We start from the raw sequence: 25,811 nt of genomic DNA, 5'->3' as shown, positions 1-25,811 counted from the left end.
TTTCTGGATCGTTTCAGCTGGATGTTTTGTAAGAAACTTGAATGTTCCTCTGTGTTTTCTGCTTTTTTTCTTGTTTTCACCTTTCAGTTTTTAATTGGGTCTAGTCCTCTTAAGCTGTTGAGTAAATACTACTACAGTGATATAGCACTACCTTTGTAGTGTGTGTGTCACTCCAGTGTGATTTACAGAATCACATCCTTTTTGTATGGGCCATTTTAGTTTGTGGATGTTGTTACGTATCAGCCGCAGATGAGACTTGGCTTATACTGTGCTGTATCCAGGTTATATAAAAGTGGGAGCTTGCAGGATTGATCTACTGTATTTTCCCCATATGATAATTTCCATCCTTTCTCCCTTCTGATGAACTCATACTCTTGTTCTTAAACCTACTTCTAAATACTTCACAATCCCATCTCTTACTCTAAATGATTTGTTTGATTTCACGGAATATAATGATCATGTCGCTTCTCTTTATTCTCAGTTCACTGACTGTAGTCTCAAGTAGCTGCTTCTGTTAAGTGATAATGTTACTGAGCTATGTGTAAGCCTGAGGAACAAAATGGCCTGATTTCATATCTGACTTGTGGTGAGTGAGAATAAGTACCATCCAGAACTCTTCAAAATCTGTCTGCAATGGAAAGCTTTTTTTGAAGCAAAAAGACACTTGCCAGATGCTTGCTTGCATAAATTTGAGTGACTAGGAAATGTAGAGAATAGGAAGAATGCTCAAGTTTTTTGGTTTGTGAGTTTTTAAAATTACAGTTTCACATGTATGTACAAGTTTCCTTCATAAGTGTAAAGCATTCAGACAGCCTTCTAAAGAAAGGTTACCTCTCACAAAATACACCTGCATTCATGTCGAGATTCTTACACTGACTCAGTGCAGAATTGTACTTGTTCCGCATATTCTAGAGCCAGGACATTTCAGCAGGTGTTTTTAATGGTGTGTTTTTCCAACTCTATAAAGATTTAAAGACAAATGGGACCTTTCAAGTAATAACCTATTTATTTTTTTGAAGAAATACACCACAAAAAGTGATCAGTTATAGTAAAAGCTGTGTTACTGTGTGAAAGGTGTGTATGCTGTAAAATCTCAGTGGATGTTTGCCATGAGCATTTTCTTCTTAAACATTTTAGAAGGGACTGGACAAAGGCTTTTCAAACACAGATGGTTTGCCATACCAAATGTTCAGGTCTCTGAAATCCCAGGAAGATGAGGGCTAGGACTTCTGCATGGGAGCAGGCAGACTTGAGGGCTAGCGTGGTTTGGTTTCCGGCTGCAAGTACAGGTCCTCTCCAGGGTCAGACCGGTCAGAGTATGCTGCTGCATGCCCTCCTAAAGCTAAGGTTTAAGATGCTCAGTTAGGCATTTTTTCCAACGTGCTTTACATCTGCTGCTCCCAGCAGTTGTTGAGAGGTCAGTGCTGCTTACAGTCTGGTCACCTTTTAATTTAGATGCAAAGCTTTAGGCAGTCAGGGTTGTTTCAAATTTTCACTTTGTGGTTTTTCTTAAATTAGTAGCAAGAGATTGCTTTAAGGACTCATTCGTCCTGTGTTAAGGCAACTAAGACAGTACTTTGTAGTAAAAGTGAGTTTAAAACTATTCTGTTCATTTAAAAAAGTGTAATTTGGACAGTGGTTTCTTTTTGTTTGTCTGAAGGTTGATTTCCTTTCTAGTCTGGCAGCTGCGATGCTGCCTTAGGCTGTAGGTGCAGTGTTTGAGTCCTTGCTAGGCTCAGTTGTTCTTTCTGGGTGTGTCCATATTAAAAACATTTTTGGTCACGTCAGGAGTGCACTTTTGAGGCAAGTGTTCTGATTTTCCCCATTAACCCTGCTTTGATTCGTATTTCAACAGTCTCAGACTTTACCAACTGAAAGGTTTTGTTCATTTGGATGAAGCAAACCAAAATGTGCAGTTCAGGAGTGTATGTATCTTGTGATAATGGGCTAATGCAGTACCAGGCTGGTGCTTTCCGAAACAAACCCCCTTTGAAAGGTTCTGGTGCTGCTACAGGTACTCAGAAGGAGCTGTCTGCTCCATCAGTCTGCCTTCTCATGCACGCAGCTTCCTAATGCAGGTGTTCGCCTCTGTTGCTTTTAAATGTATCCAAACCAACCGAGTTTCATAAAGATCTTTCAGATTATTGAAATATTTACTGAATTATATTTTGAATTACTATTTGCATTCTGCAATCAAACTTATGAGGTTTCTGACAAGTCAGGATTTTAAAACTGGTACCTACTTTATTATTAAATAATTATGTTTGTATGTTTATAGCATATGAAACAGTGTAACTTAAAGGTTTTGAAATAAAAATATTTTTTACTTCAGGGAATAAAAACTACAACAGTGCTGTTGAAATAAGAATATACAGAAAACAAAGGGAGTAGGGGAAGTTATTTATGGTTTAAAAAATATACTGAAAAGTAATAAATACCAAAACTCTAAGCAGATTAAATTTTCAGATGAAAATGTCATCTAAGCTCAGCTGAGTTGAGGATCTTGGTTGCTTGCCTTGAAATATGATACTTACGCTTAAATGATTTAGTGTGACACTGTCTAGCCTAGGTTTTCAGGATCATTAGTATTTTGTTTTTGAAAGCAGATAGGTACCTGGACCCTACAGTTATTTTAATAATTATTTTTTGTTTTAATATTTGATGTGGTGTATATCGTAATGTATTGTTCATGTTTTTTGTTTATTTGATGAAAGAACTGCCAGTTATATGAAACAAATGTATGACTGTGACTATAAACTCTGTTTATTTAGAATACTTTGAGGAGGAATTTGTACAAATACTAAAATTTTAAGTGTGGACTAGCGTTAGGAATGTGATGAAATACTCTATCACACCACAGAAATGACTCTTTAAATAACCTGTTTCTGAAGTTGTTTCTATTTGCATACCTGTGGCAAAGAACCAAACAGACTTTCTCCTTATTTTTCTGGATAAGAGGAGGAGTATTCTAGTATTGTCTGGGCATACTACACTGTTTTGAGGAGAATTGCTACGATTGCTTTTGTGTTTTGTTTTGTGCACGTGGAGGTGCGGTCTCTCTCATTCCCCCTGTCTAGCAGAGTGGTAGGTATGCAAAAAGATCTGTGCTGCTCTGGTTCCTGGGCTGAAAAAGGGACCTTGCATTTGAAGCCTTTTTGCTTTTGCAAGCTGAATATATATGTGCATGCTTGCCTGGAAAGAGCGTTTCTGCACCCCTCCCTGAGCCAGCCTTTGGCTGGTTCAGAGTATTTGGAGTGGTGGTCAGAAAGAATAAACTGTAAACAGCAAGTTACTTAGCCAAAAAAACAGAAATACTTTCTATTTGAGTTACCCTAGACTCTTCTCACCCTTATAAAGAGTCCTCCCCACTTCTTTACTGGTTTAGCAGCATGCATTAAATAAAATACAGACCTACACCCCCCCTCCCCCCCGATATATAAAACTGTTCTTTGTGCAGCTTGACTCATTTATCGTGATGAGGTTTTTATTCTCTAGGGACAAGTGCATTTTTCAGGCTCTTGGGTTGTTGTCCAGGAACTGTCATTTACTGTGTATTGGTATCTCCCACAGGACTAACTTCTACCTGGCATTTCTCTGTGTAATAGTTTTAACTGTGAAGGTATTGATAGACTGCTATCGACAACATGTTCATGCTTGTATGAAGGCTGAAGTTTTGGGTGTATATAAAAGTGGAACGTATTCGTTAGTCTCACTTGAACAGTCTGCTGTCATCCAGTGTTTCAGTTACATCTCTTGTTGGCATCCTTTTTGTTGAATAATTGTATTTGGGGTAGTGGGTACTGCTGTGGGCACTGAAAAGTGAAAAGCTCTGGAACCAGTGTTTAGTGATGTGGAGGAAATGTATTTGAAAATAATCTTAACCTCTGCTACAGATGCAATAATAAACCTGCTTTAAAGTAGAGAGCTTGCAGAACAAAATAATGAGTTGTTGTGAGTTGTCGTTGTGCGCAGACTGTGATGTATTGCCAGCTTATTATTTCTGAGCTCTGTGGTGTGTCACAAATGCGTGTATTTATTAAGCAATGCCTCTGCAATTTGGAACCTTATTTATTGGAACCGTTCTTTAGTTCATGTGGCATAGTATTTTTAAAAAGAAAACGCTGATTTGGTAGTAAGCATTATTAGTTGGCTTCTAGTAACGATTTTGTCTGTTTACTTTGTAGGTATGAAGCGTCCATTAAGTCCTGACCACGTCTCTGAAGATGGGATTATGAATCAACCAGCTATTCTACGGGGCTTTGAAGAAAAAGGACTGAGGAATGACAGACAGGACTATCAATTAAGCAAAGAAAAGAAGAAGATACTCTTTTCCTTCTGCGAAGTGTGCAATATACAGCTGAACTCTGCAGCACAAGCTCAAGTTCATTACAATGGGAAGTCTCACCTGAAAAGAGTGAAGCAGCTAAATAACGGAAAACTCCCTACAAGTGTAGCTCCTGGCACTTTCTTTGCAAGTACAAGCACAGGTACATGATTAGTATGAGATGTTGGATTTTGGTCAAGAAATCTGAGGAAGCTTTTAAGCTCTACCTTGCCCACCCAACATAATCATTAAAATTAATATAAATGAATACTAGTAGTTAATAATATTTTGCCATGTGCAGCGTTACTGGTGTATTTCTTTTCCTGTGAAGCCAGCTTGTATTGAGGCCATATTGCATTTATGCACGATTAATGGCTGTGTTGGGCCTCATGTAGTTGAGATATGGTCTGTTTAAAAGTAGCTATTGTGGGTTCAAGTAGTCATGTATTTTTTCATCTGCTTTTGTTCCCAAAACAAAGTGCTGGAAGAATGCTGTGTACATAGGAGAAACTTTTTTAAAAGAGATGTAATGGTGGGAAGAGGAGGAGGAGAGCTGCAATTCAGAGGCCTGACCCTGTCATTGTTTCGGCTTTCAGTGGTCTGAGTTTTAATTACTCTCATTCAAGTGAAAGTAATTTGAAATAATACTTTTTACTTACTGGGCAAAACAAAGGTTCCAAATGCTTGGGTAAAATGCATTTAACGTGTAATGTAAAGGTGTAAAGCTCAAAATGTGCTTTTTTGTTGGTTTTTTTGGGTTTTTTAAATTTTATTTCAGTATTAGGCTCACTTCATAGTTATTCTGACAAAAATGTAGTATTTCCTTACTTCTCTACACATTTAAGAAAGCAGACACGTGGAACAAATGATTCAGTCTTGTACGGTTGTTAAGGGTAACTATGTTGTGACTCTTCTTCCCTTTTTTAAGAGGTCCTGGTATGCCGTATGTTTTCTTGCTATCGTGTTCATAGTTTAAGGATTTTGCTGCAGGATTATCCTTTTTCTTTGGTGTTCCAACAGCATTGAAGAAAATTTTTTAGAGCACTTTAAGGATGGTTTTTTTACTGATAGTTGAATAGACACTTTCTTTCTTCCCTTTTTAAAGAAAATTCATGGTGTTTTGACATTCTGTAGAATCCAAAAGGGCCACAGTGGATTCTGGAAAGTAATCTTTACATCTTGAGTAAGTATAGCGAGTCATCCTTTCTGGTTCTGAGATAAATAAAATGTAGCAGGTTTAAGAAATTACTGTCTAGGAGGAGCAAAAGTTGGTGCTTATTAGCACTTGGTATTGATGAAGTAACAGGTCTCAAACCTTCATGAAAAAAGTTTTATTAGAGTTCTTGCTAGCCACATGAGTGGATTTGCTTTGGGGCTTTTTTGTTTTGTACAGGAACAGTCAAACTGCATTAAAGGGTTTAGCTTTTTCTTTTTTCTGATTTTGATTCTTGATAACTGAATTCAACTTTTTTGGAAGTCTGTGGTATTGTTTTGTTTGGTTTAGAACCAACTAGTGTAAGGGTATCATGTGGGTAAAGCCTGTGGTCCAAAAGATTAAATTCCTATTGAATAACACCTAAACTACTTACTTGTGTGCATTCTTAAAATAGCTTAATATCTGACACATTCTAATTTAGTTTAAATTTCTCTGTGTGCTGATAGAAAACGTTTAAAGTGTTTGCACTGTGTATTTTCTGTTGCTTCTTGTTAGCTAGACCCCTGCACCTGATGTCTTTGCTGTCTTTTCTGGGGAACGCAGCTGATGCTCTGGCACTGTTGCTCGAAGAATACTCTGATCCTGAGAATATTTTACACTTGCTGGAACGCATGATTTGGGGTTACTGTATAGCTTAGGAGTTAAAATCCATGTTTCTTTGTGTTTTGTTCACTGATCTCTGCATTAGACTATATCCTAGTTATTTACTAGTTATGCAGATCTGTCCAGTGTATGTTGAAATAGGCATTCTGTTTTCATAGCTGAAGGATGTTGGTTTCATAGCATTTAGAAGAAAGAAATGCCTTGGGTAGGCAGTTTATTATTATTATTGCATAGACAATTTAATATACTGCTTAAGAGCCAGTAGGAGAACAAGATTTACTGAAATGTAGTTCTCAAAGAACACTTTCCAAAAATAAGTAGAAATTAATTTTCTTATAAATTGACATTATCCAGTTTTAATCCATGTCCTCTGGTGTGTTATTACCCCTTCTAATGGAAGTCTGCCTTTCCCATTTCTTTGGCTAACACTGTAAACAGAATTAATTGTGCAGATGGTAAGAGAACAATTATATTCATCTCACCTCACCAGTGAACAGACTTTATTCCATGTGCGAAGGAAGCAAATAGCCCCGCTCATACTTCATTGTTATACCTACATACCCTTCTAATGAACCAGATAGTGAACAGTTCAGCACACCTTGGGAAGCTTTCTGCAAAGGATCCTGCTAACCTCTGGTTGGAGTTTTCCTCTGTCTTCGTAAGGATGAAAGTGAAATTAATAATGTTGGAAAATAAAGTGACTGTAAAGTTTACATGACTAAATATTCGTTGATGTTACAGAAACCAGCATTACAGACCTGCCAGAACTGTCTTGATCTTTTGTGACAGAACTGATCAGTGCACCGTCACTGCCTCTAGCCTCCTTGGCTCTTGGTGGACTTTCTTCCAAATAGGGAGGAACACAAAGGAGCCATTAGATGTATTTTCATATTCATCCTGTTCTGATGTCCTCTCTGTGACAGGTAGCCTCAGGATCCTTTTAACTGCTGACTTCCACTGTGTTATAGTTGTAAAACTTCAGTTTGTTGCTTGTTAACTTTCAGTAATAGGTAATGGTCCTTGTTGTACCACTTTTGAAAAGTTTACTAAGATTTGATAACTGTGAAATTCCAGGTCTTGGCAATAATTCTTCACAATGTACCGATGAGGGAGTTTTACATATTTAAAGTCTAAATATCTTCTTAGAGGTAACCTTAAAATGACTTCTTTATATTTAGAATAAGTGTATGATTGTCATAGAAGTTGAAAAGGTATTTAGCAACATGTTTTTCTAAAAAAGCCTACTCTGTTGTTACAGACTCTTGTTTACGTTGCCTCCCCCACTCCATTACTGAAATCCAGACGCTATTTTGCTATTGGAGCTGTACCTGCGATTTCAGTTACTTTACAGCAAGTAAAATTGCATATAAAATGAAGTTTAACAGCCGCATTTCTGTGTATTGACCGAATCAAGAAATTAGTTGACTAAATTAGAAGGCTTTGGTGATTGATCAACTCATTGAAATCCTCACTTTCTTTACATGGGTGTTAAAAATTATGCGTATGAAGAAAATGGTATTCTACTGGAAAAGTGTATTGCACATGATGACAGAGCCTTCGCCATTGCCGTTGGGATGGTTCACTCCCGTTCATACCCATCCTGTCTCACTGCAGCTCGGGCCGAAGCTCGTCAGTGGCGCCGCTGCCAGGGGCCATCCCCGCCTCGGGCCAGGCTGACGCCGGCACGACATGAATGACGTTTCGGGGAAATAAGAAAGCGTGTATTTGCTTCTGCGGCTTGGACTGGAAATTATTTAAGTGATTTCCTGCAAGCAGGAAAGGACAGGGTAGTTTCTCGCAGCCTTGGGGGAATGTATTTTGGAGTGGGCGTGCGGAAAGCGTTCCGGCAGCACGTTTCGCTGGACGGAGCCTGCAGCGGCCATCGCCATGGGCCAGGCCGCGGCTTCGCGGGGCGCCTGAAATCCCGCCCGCCGCCCCGAAAACTGGGGCTAAGGCATCTGCCCTTCCACGGGGGGGCGGGGGGAGCCAGTACGACCTCGGCCCAGTCGAGATCGCCTGCCGCCGCCGCCTCCTCTGCGAGCCGCCGGCTGCCGGGCTGCCTGCTGCGGGGGCAAAGCCGCGCCGGGGCCGGCAGGGAGGCCGCGGCGCTGCGGGACGGCCGGCCGGCCGCCAGGTGGCGCTGCAGCCCGCGCGCGCGGCCCGTCCCGTGAGACGAGATGGCGGGCGGGGGGTGGGCGCCGGCCCTCGGCGGTGTGCGGTGCGACCGGCCGGTCCTCCCCGTCCTCCTCGGGAGGTGACGCCGGCTTTGCTCCGCGGATTCGCGTTCCTTGTTCCCGGGGGAGGGTGGGTCTCCCGAGTCTGTCTCCTTTGCTGTCGGTGCGGTTTTAAGAGTGAGCGTACTGGAAATAACTGCTGAAGTCCAAATTTTGCAGATCCCTGGAAATGGACAGGGTAGTTTCATGTTTGTTACACAAAGTGCCCAAATTCTAGAAGTGGGCAGAGCACTTTGCTTTTTGCTGTGTGCTAGGCTGTTTTGAAGAGCAGAGATGCTTTCCGGTCCGGATGGCACCCGTGAAGACCTGTCTGAAGATCCTTCTGCAGGTTTGGTGGGAGGCGAGACTGGGACGTCAGCCCTCCGGCCGCGTGTTCTGACAGCAGCTCTGCCTTTGTGCTCTGCAAATCTCTCACCTGGCAGGACAGTTCTGGAAATGCTGTGGGACCCTGTGGTGTGACTCTTTGTAGGGAGCAGTGCTACAAGTTAACGTGTTCCTCTGCCATGCTGGGGAAATAACCACAGGCTGATGGCGATCTCCTGAGGGACTGTCAGCATGTGGTTATGTGATGTGGCTCAGGGCAATGACAGCCAGGGATTTGTTAAACTAAGACAATAAATACGTAAATGACGACTGCTGTTGTGTTCCTGACTTAAATCAGGTCACAAAAAGGGGTTGGTAATGGTAGCACAAGGGAGAAGATAAAACAGCATCTGAGCCATGGGAGGGGGGAAAAAGGGAGTATGGGGAAGTCAGGATTTCTTCACTTTTGGCAACAGAGATTAGAACTGCTTTGCCTCCTTGTGCAATGCCATGTTGTGTTGGAAGTCTAGGCATCCTTGTGAGGTAATGGAGGTGGGGAGGCTTACAATGAAAATGCTCAGAATTATCCTCCAGAGGATCCATGGACTAGCTATAGCTAACTTGCATATTAGTTTTCCAAATTCAATGTCTAGAGTTAGGAAATGTGAATAGTGTCTTCAGCCATGTCAAATGAAAAGGGTCTTCTTAAACATCTAATTTAGATTAATAACTACTATTCTAAGTGTTTGACTTCATCTTTCAACAAGTGAAACTCACTGTTGGTAGATGTTGAGAAATTATTCTGAAAATATTCCAGATATCCATGTGCCTGCCTTTAGCCTGGTGCATATGAGGAAGACTTTTTTTCTTAATAAAACTGTGAAGAAATTACCTTGCTAGGTGATTAGATTGGTGCAAGATTAAACGATGGTTGGTGACAACAGAATGAAACTACAGTGCATTACTCTTTTCAGTGAGGTTTTTCCTTGGTTTTCAATTGTCAGAAGAATCTGGTCCTAAATGGAGGTCTTTGTAGGTTTGAATCCCTAGCTGGGTCAAGAATAGCTTTCTGACAGCTTAGTTGCTATCTAAGACTACTTTGTGCCAACTTAATGGAGAACAGAATTTTTGCTTACTCTAGTTCTCTTGATGTAGGTCCTCAAATTCCTTAGCAATGTTTGTGTTTAATTTTTCTAAGAAAAGAACAAGGGTAATCTGATTTTTGTTACAGAAGATCTTTATGAATTATTCTACCAAGTACTCAGAGGAATGCTAAGCAGCAACCAAAAGTGTCTTGAAAAAGTTTATGAGCTGAGTCCTACTAAATGCGTGCGTGCATAGCTAATAGAACCGGTGTATAAGTCTGTAGAGAAGAGCAGGAGGACGCTAGTAGAAAGCACTGTGAGCTTACTTTTTTGTGTTACGCCAAAACCTTTTTTAGACCTGTACAAGGTCAGTGGTTGTTCTGCCTTCCATCTCTGCTGCCGGCAGCCCAACCTTTTGGAAAGAAGTTTGAAGAAAGCTGCTGCTGTGGGGGCACAAAGTGGAAGCCTTGAGGGCTTCCTCCCTCTGCCCTTTGTGTGAAAGGGAGGTTGCTCCACACTTTGCTGTCCTGCTCTGGGTAAAATGTGTTTTCCTATTTGGAAAAGATTAGACTCTTTTGCTAAAAAGCAAAACTGTTACCTTTCTCCAATATAATAATAAAAAAAAAGAGGTATGTTCCTGTAACGCAACTTAGATTAGTGAGCTGTTGAGAAACTGTTAGCATTTCACTTCTCACTACATGTTGACTTCTTTTCTTATTCAGTGGTCTTTTGAACAAGATTGTATTTGGTAGATGGTTCCACATTCTTTTCATCACTTGAGTATCTTCGACAACTTGCTTAAGCAATATGTAATGTTACCTAAGTTAACATTTTTCTTACACTGTGAAATGCATTTATGATAAGTGATTCCTACTTTTCTTTCACAATAGTCATGATTAGCTACTCTGAAATTAAGGGGATTTATTATATTGTTTTCGTGCACTTAATAATCCTGACAAAATGTTGATGAGAGTTAATATTAAGGGATAGAGCTGGCATTAAAGGTGGTTTCTTGTTTGCTGGTAACTACAAACTGTATGTATAATACTTTGTTCTGTGTTTGAGTAGCTGCACTGTGAAAGTACTGGTAAAATTCATAAAAATAAGTAGATGATATGTGTACTTACTGATAGTCTTCAAGAATAAAAATGGAAAATTATTGTTTCATTGAGGTTGGTTGTTTTTAAGTAATTGTCAGGTTGCATTAGAGCAAAACATTCAAAAATTTCCTAATGAAAAAAGTAAACCCCAACGAGGTTATCAGACCAATTATTCATTTGTTGCCTCCACTTCATTCTCTTGGAGGTGGGGAGCACATGAATGACATTTGTAAGCAAACAAACGGAGTATGTGGTTAGTATGGAAAACAGCTATTTATGAGGGGTGGTGCTTCGAGTGGACTGGGGAAGGGTTTCAGGATAAAATTGGCTCCCACCGTTGGCACTCTTTGCCACTAGTTTACGTAAATATATTCTTGTATCAACATTCTCTGCAAAATTCCTTCTTGGAGAGTTTAACCTGTCTTTGGGGGTAGTTATGCTCTGGTAAAGAACCAGCACTTAAGACATCAGATAATCAGATGTTCTAGAGTCTACGACCAAAAATAGAGCTGCTCACCAGCCGTGATTTTGAGCTGAGAACGGCTGCAGGGGTGGTGATGACACACTTCTGTTCAGACCCGGGGGTCTCCCTTGTCACTTAAACAGCCCAGGCAATGGCCTGGAGAGCTACTGAAATCAGCGGAGTACGTGTTGCTGCAAGGATTTCTTCACTGTCTCCTTGAAGGATGTGATCCAGAGTTTACAGGTGTAGACAGGTGAGATGAAAAGGGATCTATGAATGCGGAGTCATCATTTTTATTCAGTGCTCACTTCTAACAGTGTTTTCTGTATTAAAATGACTGAAAAAAATAAAATTATAGTCAGATTTGTTTATGGTTTTTAGCTTGCAAAAGTAAATCAGATACTCTCTGTGTATGGTAAGTATCCTCATCTGGGTAGATCCTGCCAAAATTTCTCTCATAGTTATCTCATGGCACAGTAGTAAATTTGGATAACTGTACAGATATTATAATAAAAACTCCCGTGTCTTTCTATTTCTTTGCAAACTTAATCTAGTCGTGATTACATCTGATTCTTATTATACTGTGTATCTCCGTGGGTGTGAGTATGCACAGGAACACATGCTCTCTTACCTTTTTTGGGAATGAAAACATATGAAGTACCTGAAAAGACAGAAAGATTTACATAGTGGGAAGTCTTTGTGGGAGTAGGAAGAGCATGAATTTAATAAGCCATGGAGATTTTTCTTAGTAAGTAATTAAAAATTGTTGTTGTTTTTGAAAGACAAAGGCATTGGTCATGTAATGTCATGCTTTTCGTGGATGTTTGTTTTGTGCAAATGCTTAGTCTGCTGGACTGTACAGATCTTTGCTGGGTCAGTATTCTAAAATTTTTCATCCAAATATTTAATCTTCTCTTTAATAGATATCTTATTTGTTTATGTATAATAGACTTTGTTATATGGTTAAAAAGTACTTATTCATTTGCATAATAGTAAATTAATTTTATTTAGAAAAGCTCTAAGGAATCATTCATTTTTATTGCTGGATTTTTTTTCTCATAATGAACCTCATCACAATACAGGCTAGTGATCCTCCTCTATCTCGTGTTCATTGTAGAAAAGACAGAGCTATTTTTAACATTTACACAGTCTAGATAGATGATTCTTCGTTCTCTGTGGTTTGGAGCTGAATCTGTAGAGCCTTTCATAATCATATCCTTTTTTTTAATGGTTTGTTTGAATTTGATCACAGTAGCTGATTCCTTGCATTTGATAATGAAGGCTTGGGCTGCCTGTTTCTCAGCATAAATTCACCTCAGACTTCTACTTTGACAGTGCTCTGTGTTTCAGTACGCATGAAGATACAGAACTGAAATTGCTTTGCTTTCTTTACAAATGACTCAGAGTGTGCTTGTCCTTCCCTAAAATGTTGCCAGCGTGTGAAGGATTTTCAATGAGCAATGCAATAAGCCAGCATCTGGGAAGGTTTGAGGCTGCACTGGTAGAACTGTGTACTGTCACACAGATGATCAGGGCTGGAGCCAAGTCTCTGTAGCACCGTAGATCATATTGGTCTCATACTGGAAGTTTTGTTTATGTAACTTGGTTGCTGTTTAAGCTGCTTAAATAGTATTGCCATAATGTGGAGTGGACTTCCCAGTAGAGGTGAGCATGATTTTTTATTATTAAACTTCACTGGATTGCTTTGTGATGTGATATTGAGTGGATGCTTACATGTTTGGCATTATTTCTGTGTGCATGTCATTTGTGTTTTAGTTATGCTAGTGGAAAGGATAAGAAAAATGGCAAGGCATATAATGCATATCTTTATTCTCTTCTTATTTCAGTGTTAAAAGTAACTCTTAATATGTGGCAAGCTCCTTCTTTTGCTTACTTACTGTTTGCAGAGGGCAGCTTTCCAGTAGGTGACTTCCTATGCATTTTAAATATTTTTGGCACATGTCAGAGATGCTGTATTATTGTTACAGAAAGAAGATAATTAGCAGTGTGACTAAATACCTCTTACCAGGGCTTGCTTTCTGGCTTGTTAAATCTCAAATTATAGTTATAGTGATATATAAAACACAAGAGCAGTCGGATTCTCCAGATTAAGTAAGAAAGTAAAGAATGAAATGAATCATATACTGGATTTGACATCTTGCGTGTGTCTGTCATTGTTAATATTAAAAGTTATGACCTGTCATGCCCAGGATAGCTTCCAGTAATTCATTTGCATTGACAACTTGCTTTGAGAAGGGTATAAAATTACTGTTGCTTCTCCCTAACCAGTTAAATTTGAGATTTAGTGCAGTAAGTTTTATTTAAGGGAACAGATTGTGTGCTAAAGGTAGCCTGTGAAGTTCTAGTAGTAAATTTTTAAGCTCGAAAGAAGCATTATCATAAACTAAATAGACTTTGTACCTAGGTGTTAAAAAAAACCCAACGTTTTTATTGAGAATTTCACCTACAGCAGAACATGAAAAATGAGTTCAGCTGAGTTACTTATTAAGCATTGCTGTTCTGCTAATATGTTTAGTTTGAGGTGAGACCTGCTAGGATTATGTTTGAGTTTGCTGGTAGTAATTTTTTTAATAAAAGAAGGAAAGATGCTGAAAAACATTTATTAAAATGTTTTTCTTGCTTGCTATAGAAATGTCTATGCTTACTATGTAAAGACTGCTGTGGTGTGGTTTGTTTTTTTTTTTTATGAGGAACTAGGACAGCTCATGCGTTTTCCTGCTAAATATATTTATGAGGCAGCTGTTTTATAGCTTTCAGCTCTAAAGTTATAGATAAGTGTGTTTTTGTTTGACAGAAGATTCGAGAATTTCCATTTACTGCCAGTACATGTAAAGCTTGGCTAAGCAGACTGCATCAGGAGCACACACCATTTGTATTAGCCAATCTGTCTTTGCAAGTCCCAGGGCCACTATCTTGCTAGAAGCCACTGTGTGCTTTTGAAAGCATGAAATTGGTTTTATGCTGAGCACATGGTTTCTCATTTAGCAGTTCTTTTTATGGTAATGGTCAATTTATGGTTCAGTGCCAGAATTTTGGTGTTCTGTCAAAGCTGATAGCTTCTGCTAAGGTGTTCTTTCGAGATAAAAACAAACAAACAAAACCCCAAATAACATCCCCCGCCCCCCAAAAAACCCCACCAACAAAAATGTGGTTTGTGGTAGGGATCCTAGGGAGACCCTAGTAAAGGAAAATTCTCCCTCATAACCTAAACTACTGACATTTCTGATAGCATTGTGGAGTTATTTTGTTGCAGTCTTTCATAAAATGTTTGTCAGCATACGTTTGTCATTCATGACATAAGATTATTAAATTCATTGTCATCTTCTTACACTTCATACAGAGTTTTATAATCACTTTACAATAAGCTTTTTTTCGTGACATGGAAAATTACTATTCCTCGATGCTAACTTGCTCTGTGTGCTTATTTAATGATCAAGGACAAAATACACTTGAAAAATGTATATGAAGCACCCTAAACATTCAGGAGAGATGCTTTTCAGAAAGCAACTTTAGCACACATTACAAACTTTGCTCTTTCTTTGGAAATATATAGGAGTCAAAACAAGTTGTTAGTAAATACCTTTGTAAAACCTCCTTTAATACATGCAATTCACAAATTCATGAGCCAACTTTTTTCACCTGTGTTTCCTTCTTGGAAGAGGGCATTCTAGCTCTACCAGATTGCTAACTGCTCCCTCACTAGCAGCTGTCCTTAGTGAAAGATTAAGGTGGTTAACACTGTGCACGGTTAGGCTTCACTTGTGTTACTTTGTCAAGCTTACATTAATCTCTCTTGTATATTAGGTAATTTTGAATTGCATTTCTTTTTATGTAGGTCTCCGTCATTCAGAATGGATTCTGCAATAAGCATTGATACAATATTTGCTTCTTTGCTCAGTTCCGTCTGCAAGGGGCAAAATTTGACATTGCATTTTGTGTGGAGGGTGTGGTGGGCTCTAGAACTGGTAATGTTTCTTCTCGTAAGTGCTGAGGAGAGATCCTGGTCAGCTACTGATATGCCTTACTGGGAAAGAAGCTGGAGGCCATAGCTTCTAGAAGCTTACTTAAGAAGTAAACTTAAGCTGGTGTGCCAATTTTTTATTATTCCATCATCACTGAGGAGGAAAAGTAGAAGCTACAGAGACTACTACTCTTTGTCAAAGACGCTTGAAAGGTGCAGCAGAGTATCACTGCAACAAAGCTCCTTTCTCAAAGCCATGTTGTTTGGATCATCCTGTAGTCGCAAAATAGGTGCAGACTGACAGCTTGTTTTTTATATAGCTTTGAAAAAAAAGAAAAAGAAAAAGATTGTTCTTATTTTAGGACCTTTGAATAAATTTGCTTGCTATTCTTTAGTGTGTGTTTAACGGCTACCAGGTGGAAAATATTGTTACAAATACTTGGAAAACAGTGTGACATGCCACTACCATGACATACAAAACTTGTTTTATTTCTTCAAGTGCTTGAGCTAGAATACCTTTCCTTGTCCTTTTATTCTTTTTGGGATTCTTTTTATCCGTGCTTTTTATCACTGTGAATACAAGCTTGTCACATACCAAGCTAGCTAGTTCTCTGTTCCAAGACATTGTTGTTTGTAAGGTGCTTTCAGCTTCAAAGATCTTCCATCATCTTCCAAGTGTCTTTATTGCTGCATATTTCCCCTTCTGCCATTCACACTGGTATGTAAAATGAGAAGCAAGATCTGATGTGCTCTTTACACTGGACGTAACTACTTCACTTCCTGGTATGGAGCTCTACTGTTTCAAGAGCCATTTGTGTATCAGATTGCCAGTTGTCCCGTGGCACCATAATTTTAATTTCTTCTCCTTTAGAAGACATCACTGTTAATGTACGGTGATCTTTTGCAGTTAGAGAGCATTCGGGGGACAGCAGCTTCACTACTGCAGGGTTGCTTACAGGGAGGTTCTGAAGGAGAAGATGATATTGTAGGTGAAAAGGAAAAAATGATTGGGGAAGTGATATGGGGTTGTGAGCAATCACGTGTTGATCACTTGACTTTGGGACCCAAGTCTAGCCAAGCTTTTTGTGGAAATCTTGAATTTTCATTTTTTAGTGAAGGTCACTGATGATTCCTGCCGGAGGAGCTGAGTAAACTAAATGTAGTTCACTGTGGCAGCCCTGCTGAAGACCTACTGCTGAAACTGAAGTTTGTATGTTTTTCCTTGTATATAGACTAAAGAGCCAGAGATGTTCTAGAGGTCTCGCCCAGAATGTTCAGCCAAGAAACTGTGTGGTTTTTCATATGCTTTCTGTTCTGTTGGATTCTGAGCAGTGCTCATAACATGTCTTTAAAGGGAAAATGAACTCAGTAACTTCCCTCTTTCACATATGCTTTTTGTTCCTGTAAAAATTTTTTTGTTGTTGTTAAGTCAGGAAAGCAGGGTACTTTTTGATGTGTGCAGGTGTAAGGAGGGTGGTTTTGTATTGACACCAGCAGTTAGAGCAAATGAAAGGCTAAATTCCTTAGCCTTGGGTAGGTCCAAGATCTACCCTGAAAAAGTTTTTTGTCTGTGATTGAGCAGTGCAGATCTCAGGGGGAGACAAGCAGGTCTTTTTAGTAGTCTGTGAATACAGAAATATAGCTTCTTTAAGGACTGAGATTTTCCGATTCATATAGTGTGTTAAAGGAGCTGCTTGAGGGAAAGGATATGACTGTGAAAGCTCAGTGGGCAAAACTTTTCTTGGTAGGCAACTTGTGAAAGTGTCAGACTTTTGACTGGACAAAAATTTGTGGTATGGTGTGTTTGGTGATACTATTTGTTAGTGTACGTGGTTGCTCTGGATGGTGTAGGAGATCTGTGTTCACATCACCTGTGTTCACGTGATTAAAGGATGTTTCCAGGTCTAGGGACTTCTGAGGTTATTGTGGTGTGTTCTTTTTTGGACTGTTTGTTTTGTTAGCTGTTCACTTGGGTAATGTTTATGCTTTTACTGAGATCAAAGAAGAGACAGAGAGAGCAGGTCTCTAGTGTGCTGGTTTGCTTTTTGCTCTCTTCAAGCATTTTGTAATGATAGAAGTCAGAATGCATTGCCTGGAAGTGCGTGACTTCCACCCAGGGGCCTCTGTTTTCTTTCTTTAGGATATCTCATATTGGGGCGGAGCAGAGAGAGGAAGGGAGGGAAGAAATCTGTGAAGGAGGTTCTTAAAATTGTCTTTCTGCTCAAAGTGTGTTCAAAATTTTCACCTAAGTGCAATCTCCTCTCGCTCAGCCTAGGGTGTTTACAATGATGACATCCTGAAATGTTTTGTTTCATAATAGGTAGAATGAAAGGATAGTTCTGGGACTAAGCATTTAAATGTGAACAGAAAAGGAGGCGCTTTTTTTATCAGCAGAACACGTTTTAGTGGAACATCGAGAAAAATCAAGAGGTGAGGAAGATTTCTAGGCTTTATAGTGGCACATCTGGATAAAGAGTCACAGAAATCACTTCATCAAGAAAAAGCAGACTAGTTGGAAAGAACTGAAGGTTATTGTTAGGAATTGCAATGAAGTGTATTGTGGCCAGCTTTGTTAGTGGTACCATTGAAGTTTGATACATCTCTATAAGGCTCTGAATGTTAAAAATGCATACTCTATTAACTAAACATTGTAGCAACCTCTTTTTAAGGAAACATAAATAGCACTTGGCACCTGTGTACCCTGGTTACTTCTGAAAACAAGATTTAAGCTTTTCAGCCCCTTTGGCTGGTGAGCAGGGCACAGACTTTCAGAAAAGCCAAAGCTGGAAAACCAGAAGTTTATTTGCTGGGGATTAAATCATCATGAAAACATCCTTATATTTTTTTGTGGACATGATTATAAAGAATGCTGATATCAAAGTGGTGTAGTACCAGATTTTTTTGTTAATAGCTATTGACAGAAAACAAGGAAAAATCTGGCAGAAACAAGTAAAAATATTGTTGTCCCTTCATTTTTTTTTGTCATTTGCAAACACTAGCTCATTTTAATTATTTATCCTCTTTAACAAGTATTTCTCCTACAAGGGGAAAAAAAAATATTTTTTTTTCCTTTCCTCCTTCCTCAAAATAAACAAGTCAAATGACTTTGTTTTATAGATTACTTCAGATTACCTCTGCTGGAAGAAAAATATTTGAATTGACATTGCTCTCTTAGTTGTATACTAGACTTCTACTCTGGAAGTTATTGTTTTTGCATGGTATCTATGCTGTTGGTATCCTTCTGCAGGTAATGTTTCTCAACTGGACCATCAAGGAAGCTTAAAATCCAAGTCAATAAAGTAGTAATTTACCAGCAGCTGATGAATTAGGTCTGTAATCCAGTTATGCTTTATAAAGAAATACTCATCCATGAATATCTGGGTGGCAAAGCTATTTACTTAAATATTTTATATAAATGCCCCAATTTTAGAAGGTTTTAGTTGCAAATAGTCAGTGTTTGGTACTTAAAGTGTTTCATATTGTTCACTAACAATTATTCTGTTAAGAAACAGGAAGAGTCTGTTGCTCAAAACCATCGAGTAATTATGAAAGAAATGTTTGAATTGACATAATTTCATATGTGATTTGCAAAGTAGAGCTATAGAACTGTACTTTTTAATTTATAAACACATAGTGGATTTGTAAACGTTTGTCAAATAGTTTGACCAGCTTTTACCCAAAACTATCATGTTGTTCACAGCATGATATTTATTTGTCGATCTAGCCCAAGTTTACTGTAGTCTTCCGAGTAATGGGACAAACCAGAATAAGCTATTGTAAGAACAGATAAAAGCTGCTGGGGATTTCCATGCTCTGAAGGTGCTCTGCAACCTGAACACGTGGCTGCTTCTGCTCTCTTCCATGCAGATGCTCACTTGTTGAAAGGTGTTAATGGGCTTGGTGCTGAAGAGGGAGAGGTTTGGGTTAGAGCTTAAGTGTGATGTACCAATTAACTCCAGAAGTAAAATAAGATGAAGGAAATTGTGAGAGCAGAAGGCATTGCTGCATCCTGATGCATGAAATGAAACAGTGACGTGGCTGGAGTCAGGATGTTCCCAACTTTTGAAGGGCTGGCTGTCCTCACATGTATGCTTTATCCAAGACTTCAGTGATGATTATTCATGCACCTAAGATTAAACATTTGTGTAAGTGTTCACAGGTTGTTGGGTATGGCTAATAGTAATTAGTATACTAGGTACAGAAATAGGTATTATTAACATACCTTTATTAGGTGTAGTAATTGAATTGGAGCAGAAGAAAATACAACTTCTGGACATTGAAAATGCCATCTTAAAAAAGGTTGCATTAAATCAAGATGAAAAGTAACACGTGATATTTTTGGGGACAGGCCTAAAGAAACGCTACTTGTGGAGACAAACACTAGATTCTGATTTTTTTTTTGTTCCGTTTTTTACTTTCTGGCTGCTAGTTTGATCAGTTCCCTCGTTTTCCTGCCTGCAGAAAGTGAAGCTAATGCGAGGTGTGCAGCGATGCAGTACTCTGCCACAGAAGGTGGGGGATGCTGAAGCATCCCAGGGTTTTGCCTCCCTCAAATGTGCCTGTAAACTGGAAGTGAAGTTGATCACCGCTGAATAAATTAGTGTGAATTCTGTGGTGTATTTTGTGGGTTTTGTTTTGGTTTTTAATTTAAAACAATTTTTTAAATTTAGGAAACCTTCTTGTGGAGAAAATTTGTTTTGAGGAATTGCAGAACTCATCAGAAAAATAATTCTGAAGAAATGCACAAACATTTTAATTTTTGAAGTATTTTGTATTGCTTTATATTTTTATAGCAAGAGACTAGTATTTGAATAAATATGGTGTACTTCACCTTTTTATATGTGGTTAGAAACACCATTTAATGCAACAAGCTGGCTTTTATCATCAGAAGTCTATTTTATGCATAATAGGCATGTTAATAAGTAAAACAACTCAAAAGGTTAAAAATAGCTTTACAAAGAATATTTTTGTCAGATGATTTAATGTTTATTATCATTGTTTCAAGTAAAGCTTCCAGCCAACTTTACGGAAGCCTCTTTTGAAGGGAAGCTTTGAGTTCTTTAATTGTTGATGTAGGTTTCTTTGTGTGGTGGTCTTTTATGTACAAGAAATATATTTGAAGGGCAGTTAATGTGTGGAATACTAAGCATCATTGAAATTTAAAGACCTATTTGAAACTGAAGTTACAGATTTCAATCACGTTTTGTGTCAAGACTCCAATGACAGAAGAGAAGGTTTTAGTGGACAGTGATCCTGTCTGTTGCACTTTATTGCACTGGACGTCTACCCTGGCAATGACAGGCTATGTTTACAATTACAATGCACTTATTTTTTGCTTTAATTCTTGGGAGTTGATGGAAGGACAGACATATGCTTTCTGTCTTAGACTAAATGCAGTTATTTTTCCATCTTCTTAGAGTTTAGCTTCAGAAATATTTGTTATGATTATCTAAACTTGAAGTCAGTGGATGAATTGGGCAAATAAAAGTATAGATAGCTTGAAGTATTTCTACTTCGTACTGCTTTCCTCATTTGAAAAACCTGGGGTTGCTTTGATAGATAGCAAGCACGCTACCCTGGCTGTTTCAAGTCTTCCTTTTGCAAGATTGATGCAATGCATCAAAGTTACTTTATCTGCTTTAAATAACTAAGATAAGAATCCTAATCACAGAAATTGTCATGCATTAATTGAATAACTATGGAGTGGACTTCAGGAGTGTGTTCTTTCTGCTGGCTGCCGATTAGCAGGCTGTTTGACTGCTCGGAGTCTCATCTCTTCTGTGCGAGGGTTTATCATTCTCGGAACTGATGGCTGAGTGCTATGCAGAGGAAAGCTGATCTGGCCCCTCTGAAAGAGGACATGCCTCGTTTGTTCAACAGCAGTCCCTCTGTGGCACAGGCATACTGCTGGAAAACCAGGAGGAGTTTACAAAGACTGGATGAGGTGCCCGTGTGCAAGATAGGGAGCGTGCATGGAATCTGGGTGAAAAACAGCAATTTTGTTCTGTCTAAAACATGTAGCTAGAAATGATATAGCCTAAAATGTATCAAAATAGCAGCTTCTGATAGGAGTTGAGTGGTGATAAACTGCCAGAAACTGATATGCTACTGTAAATATGCTACCTATCCTGAAATTGAAATCCCTCTACTCACTATATTATTTTCTAGGCCATCTATTGCATGAACCTGTTGTTTATTGCCTACCTTTAATAGAGTTCTGTGGTCAGTAGAAATTGTATTGCAAACTCGAGGTTTCAGGTGTTACATAGTTATTAGAGCAACAACCAGGAACAATGCAGATCCGCGGTGGAGGACTGTTTGAGGAACCAGTGTCTTGTAGAAATTACAGAACATTAGGGGTTGGAAGGGACATCTGTGGGTCATCCAGTCCAACTCCCCTGCCAAAGCAGGGTCACCTGCAGCAGGCTGCACAGGACCGTGTCTAGGCAGGTCCTGAATATCTCCAGAGAAGGAGACTCCACAACCTCCCTGGGCAACCTGTTCCAGTGCTCTGTCACCCTCAGAGGGAAGAAGTTCTTCCTCATGTTCAGACGGAACTTCCTGTGCTTCAGTTTGTGCCCGTTGCCCCTCATCCTGTCGCTGGGCACCACTGAAAAGAGTTTGAGCCCGTCCTCCTGACACCCACCCTTCAGATATTTATAAGCATATATTAGGTCCCCTCTCAGCCTTCTCTTCTTCAGGCTGAACAAGCCCAGCTCCCTCAGCCTTTCACAGAATCACAGAATGGTAGGGGTTGGAAGGGACCTCTGTGGGTCATCCAGTCCAACCCCCCTGCCGAAGCAGGGTCACCTACAGCAGGCTGCACAGGACCTTGTCCAGGCGGGTCTTGAATATCTCCAGAGAAGGAGACTCCACAGCCTCCCTGGGCAGCCTGTTCCAGTGCTCCGTCACCCTCAGAGTGAAGAAGTTCTTCCTCATGTTCAGACGGAACATAGGAGAGATGCTCCAGTCCCCTCATCATCTTTGTAGCCCTCTGCTGGACTCTCTCCAGTAGCTCCCCATCGTTTTTGAACTGGGGAGCCCAGAACTGGACAGAGTACTCCAGGTGGGGCATCACTAGGGCAGAGTAGAGGGGAAGGAGAACCTCCCTCGACCTGCTGCTCCTCTTAATGCACCCCGGGAGAAATAGTCTCCTTTTTGTTGTTTTGTTTGGTCTTTGTTTTTTTTTCTTTGATCCTTTTGCTGAATGTTAGTGGAACATGACTGTACTGTTGTGGTGTGGAGCCGTCAGCTGCCAGCGTGAAGTCTGAAGGGACATCTACCAATTAACTGAAAATAATGAGAAAAATCTTGTTGCACTAATCAAAGCGAACTTGTTACCGAGAAATTTGAAAGTCAACAAATTTGTGAGCCTTGTATGGTCTAGCCTGACTCTTCTGGTATAAACCAAGTCAGAATCAGTGCATCCAGTGGGGCTCAGACTCTGAGGACCAAAGGAATTGCCAAGCCTTGTCTCCTCTGCAGTACCAGACAACATAATCTCATGCATTAATTCGTTGCTTTCCCTAACATGCCAGTGCTTGCTGTTAAGTCCAATAAATCTGCAATTGAACTAGAACACATTATTTAGAGACAAATCCAAGTTCAATTTAAGGACTTCAGGATATGATTAATTTGCTTGTTACACTGTTGAGTTGTTTAAATAACCCCTTACTTTGCAGTTAAGAACTGCATCTTACTGCCAATTTGAATTTTCTAATTATGAGCCAGGTGGTGCCTTTTCTTCCCTACTGTTAAAGAACCTCTATTATTAGATACATTCTCCTTTTAAAATGGCAACATAGCTTGATTTAAAGTCCAGCACTGTTTGTATTAAGTGTGCAATTACAAGCACAGATTCTGTAACATCTGGAAAGTGTATGTATTACTTTTTTAATAACATGGTTTGCATTGCTGGTCTCAGTGACTTTCTGATGAATTAGAACGACAACTTCGCCTCCACAACAGTGGACTGGTGGATCCTGTTTTTTAAAGTCTCTACAACATACCCTTACCAGTAACAAATACTCTTTCAGTCAGAACCGAGTTCATAAAGCTTTCTTTCTTAGCATTAAGTTAGGAGCATGATACCAATACTTTTCCAGACTTCTGCTGTCTTTTCCTCTCCTACTGCAGTTAATTTTCAGCTGACAGGATCAATCTTTTCTGAGTGAGCACTTGTGAAAGGACAGTTGTTTTTCCAGGTCAAATCCCTTGCTTACGGTATACACTGCTTATTTTGCTCTTCTATAAAGGCTGGCCTCCTTTTCTAAAACTGTATGTTAAATACTGAAAGGCAGCTATGCAGCAGCTATATGTCCACTTCTAGATACCGTCCAGGATGTGCAGTGACCTTTGTCACCCAAAATTAGTTTGCTTGATTGTTTGGTTGGTGGTGGTTATTTTTTGGTTGTGTTTTGTTTTTGTTTTTTTTTGGCAAATGCATGAAGCTCAATGTCGGGGGGGGGCAGGGATGGTGCAGTTTTAGCCTGGTTTCTTTTATGTGATGTGTGCTTATCCCTTCACCTAATTTTCTTGGTATTAATTTTAAAGAGTTATATTTATTTAAAGCAGATCTTCAGTGAAGACGCAGAAAACTGGGAATACAGAATCTTCTGCCTATTTCCTAAGTAGCTTGTAAAGACACTGCATATATGATTTACGTGACAGAAGTTTTCTTACAGTTAACCATTGACATTAGCCATTGTCTTTTTCCCACTTCAATGGGATTTTTTAGAGCCAATATCATACAGTGGTATATTCAGAGTACTATCCTTGGGATGTCTTCAATCCCCTTGGAGCGTGTCCCCAGCACCCAGATCCATCTATCCACAAAGACTTCTTTCTGTAGTTCGTGGTAAGAGTGGAAGCACAGTGTAAGCATACTAATTTATTTGGATGACTAATTCCTTCCTGTTTTGCTTAAGGTAAAATGCTTACAGTTTAGTTGCACAAAACTGTCTTGACAAGATGTTGCTGTTAACAGGCTTGCTCTTAAGCCTGTGACTGTAATACATAATACTAATCTTTCTAATACCTTGCAAGCTGCAGTTCAGGACTTCTGACTCCAAAGAGTGTGCTGCCAGAATATGGCTTTTTTTTTCCTGGTGCCAAACTTTCTCCCACAGAAATGGGAGTGAAAAAGTTCTATGAATTTAAGTATTGCTTGGAATTTATTTCTGCAATTTCTGAATCATTTGCAAACTTTGCCTTTATCTAAGATCTTCTCACTCCTGCATCAGGATGACCCTTGATCCATATGTGTACCTGTATTCAGGATTTTGAGAGTGCTGTCTGTGAATACGTCAAAAAAAAGTTGCAGTTTTGCATTTTAAGAGCTGGAAAAATCACAGCATGGTTTGAATTAAAAAAGGAAGTTGTTTTGTAGCAGTATCTAAAGTGGAAACACTCAAACTAAAACAGAAGTAGAGTTCTGCTCTTCTGCATATTGTTGAATGCATAGGAAGGTTGGTTGCTTCTGAATTGCCTCCTTTTTTCCTGCTGTGTAAGCCCTCCCTCTACTTTCCCCTGCTGAAATGGAGTAGTTACCTACGTTGATTACTTTTTTCTGAAACACGATATTAGACTCTTGTAGTCCACAGTGAAATTTTATGTAATCACACGGTAGTATTTTCTGCCTTTCTCTTACATTTTTCTTTTAGTGTCAGAGTTTATAACTGATTTTTCTCTGCAGAGAAGTAAAAAAGCGGTGTGTTTTGCTGTGACCTATGTTCCTTTAGATGCAGAATTAACGTGTATAAAGGTGGTTTTTTTTCATAAAGAACTGTTTAGGCTTTGTTTCTGTTTTTATTTTTTTTTTTAATTGACAAACGTAATGTTGCCTATTCTGCTTCATGTTTCAGCTCTGAGTATCTGAGTATTTTGAAACACTGTTTTGGAAGTTGCTAGTAACTGCTGAGCAAAAAGTCTTCTTTTCTGGTAAATAAAACATTTATAGAATGTGAGAAGTTGGAAGGAAAATATTTTCATCTAAGGTACTGAGCTTGGCTTGGTTCCTCTAAAATGACGACACACAGAAGTGTTTTTCTTCCTTTGTCATCCATCAGCCACATATACATCTGAGGCTTCTGATCTTTGGCTTAAACTACTGTTAAGTTTTCATTATAAATATGCCACCTACTAGAGCAAAAGGCCCATCAGCAAATAATTATTAATGTTATCTTCTCCCAGACACATTTGCATAGTAATTTCTTGCTAGATTCCTGCGCTTTCTGGTTGTCAAATCTACACTGCTTCTTGTCAGCCTCACCATAAGGTATGAAAATGGTAATAAGAATTGGAGAGGATGTGGAGCATGGAGGCTTAATAAAATGCCTTTTAAAAAAAAGAACAAAGAATTGATAGAATGAATTATAATGAAAAATACCTGCCTGCCAATGAATGCCCAATAAGGGAGTCTTATATACGTAGGTACTGTATGTTTTGATTTCAAGATGAAAAAGATCATGTAATTGTTCAATATAGGCTTGCAGCAAAAAGA

The 25,811-nt window shown here is 39.1% G+C and overlaps 1 protein-coding gene across 4 annotated transcripts in view; it reads left to right on the top strand.

Annotated features, from left to right (window-relative positions):
* The first annotated feature begins 4,186 nt into the window (after positions 1–4,186).
* The window catches only part of ZNF385B (zinc finger protein 385B), a 151,761-nt gene continuing 130,136 nt past the window's right edge, over positions 4,187–25,811 (top strand). Inside the window, exon 1 of one of the 4 annotated variants that reach the window (XM_009934016.2) lies at positions 4,187–4,487. In XM_009934016.2, coding sequence (XP_009932318.1) covers positions 4,187–4,487 — 301 coding nt within the window. Of the gene's footprint in view, positions 4,488–12,017; positions 12,077–12,179; positions 12,202–12,691; positions 12,994–25,811 lie in introns of those variants that run through there. The other 3 variants (XM_075431225.1, XM_075431229.1, XM_075431223.1) reach the window with 3 other exon arrangements.

The sequence above is a fragment of the Opisthocomus hoazin genome, chromosome 9, assembly GCF_030867145.1.
Source record: "Opisthocomus hoazin isolate bOpiHoa1 chromosome 9, bOpiHoa1.hap1, whole genome shotgun sequence".
Lineage (NCBI taxonomy): Eukaryota > Metazoa > Chordata > Aves > Opisthocomiformes > Opisthocomidae > Opisthocomus > Opisthocomus hoazin.
The sequence above is the reverse complement of the archived record's forward strand: the minus strand, read 5'-3'. Positions and strand labels throughout refer to the sequence as shown.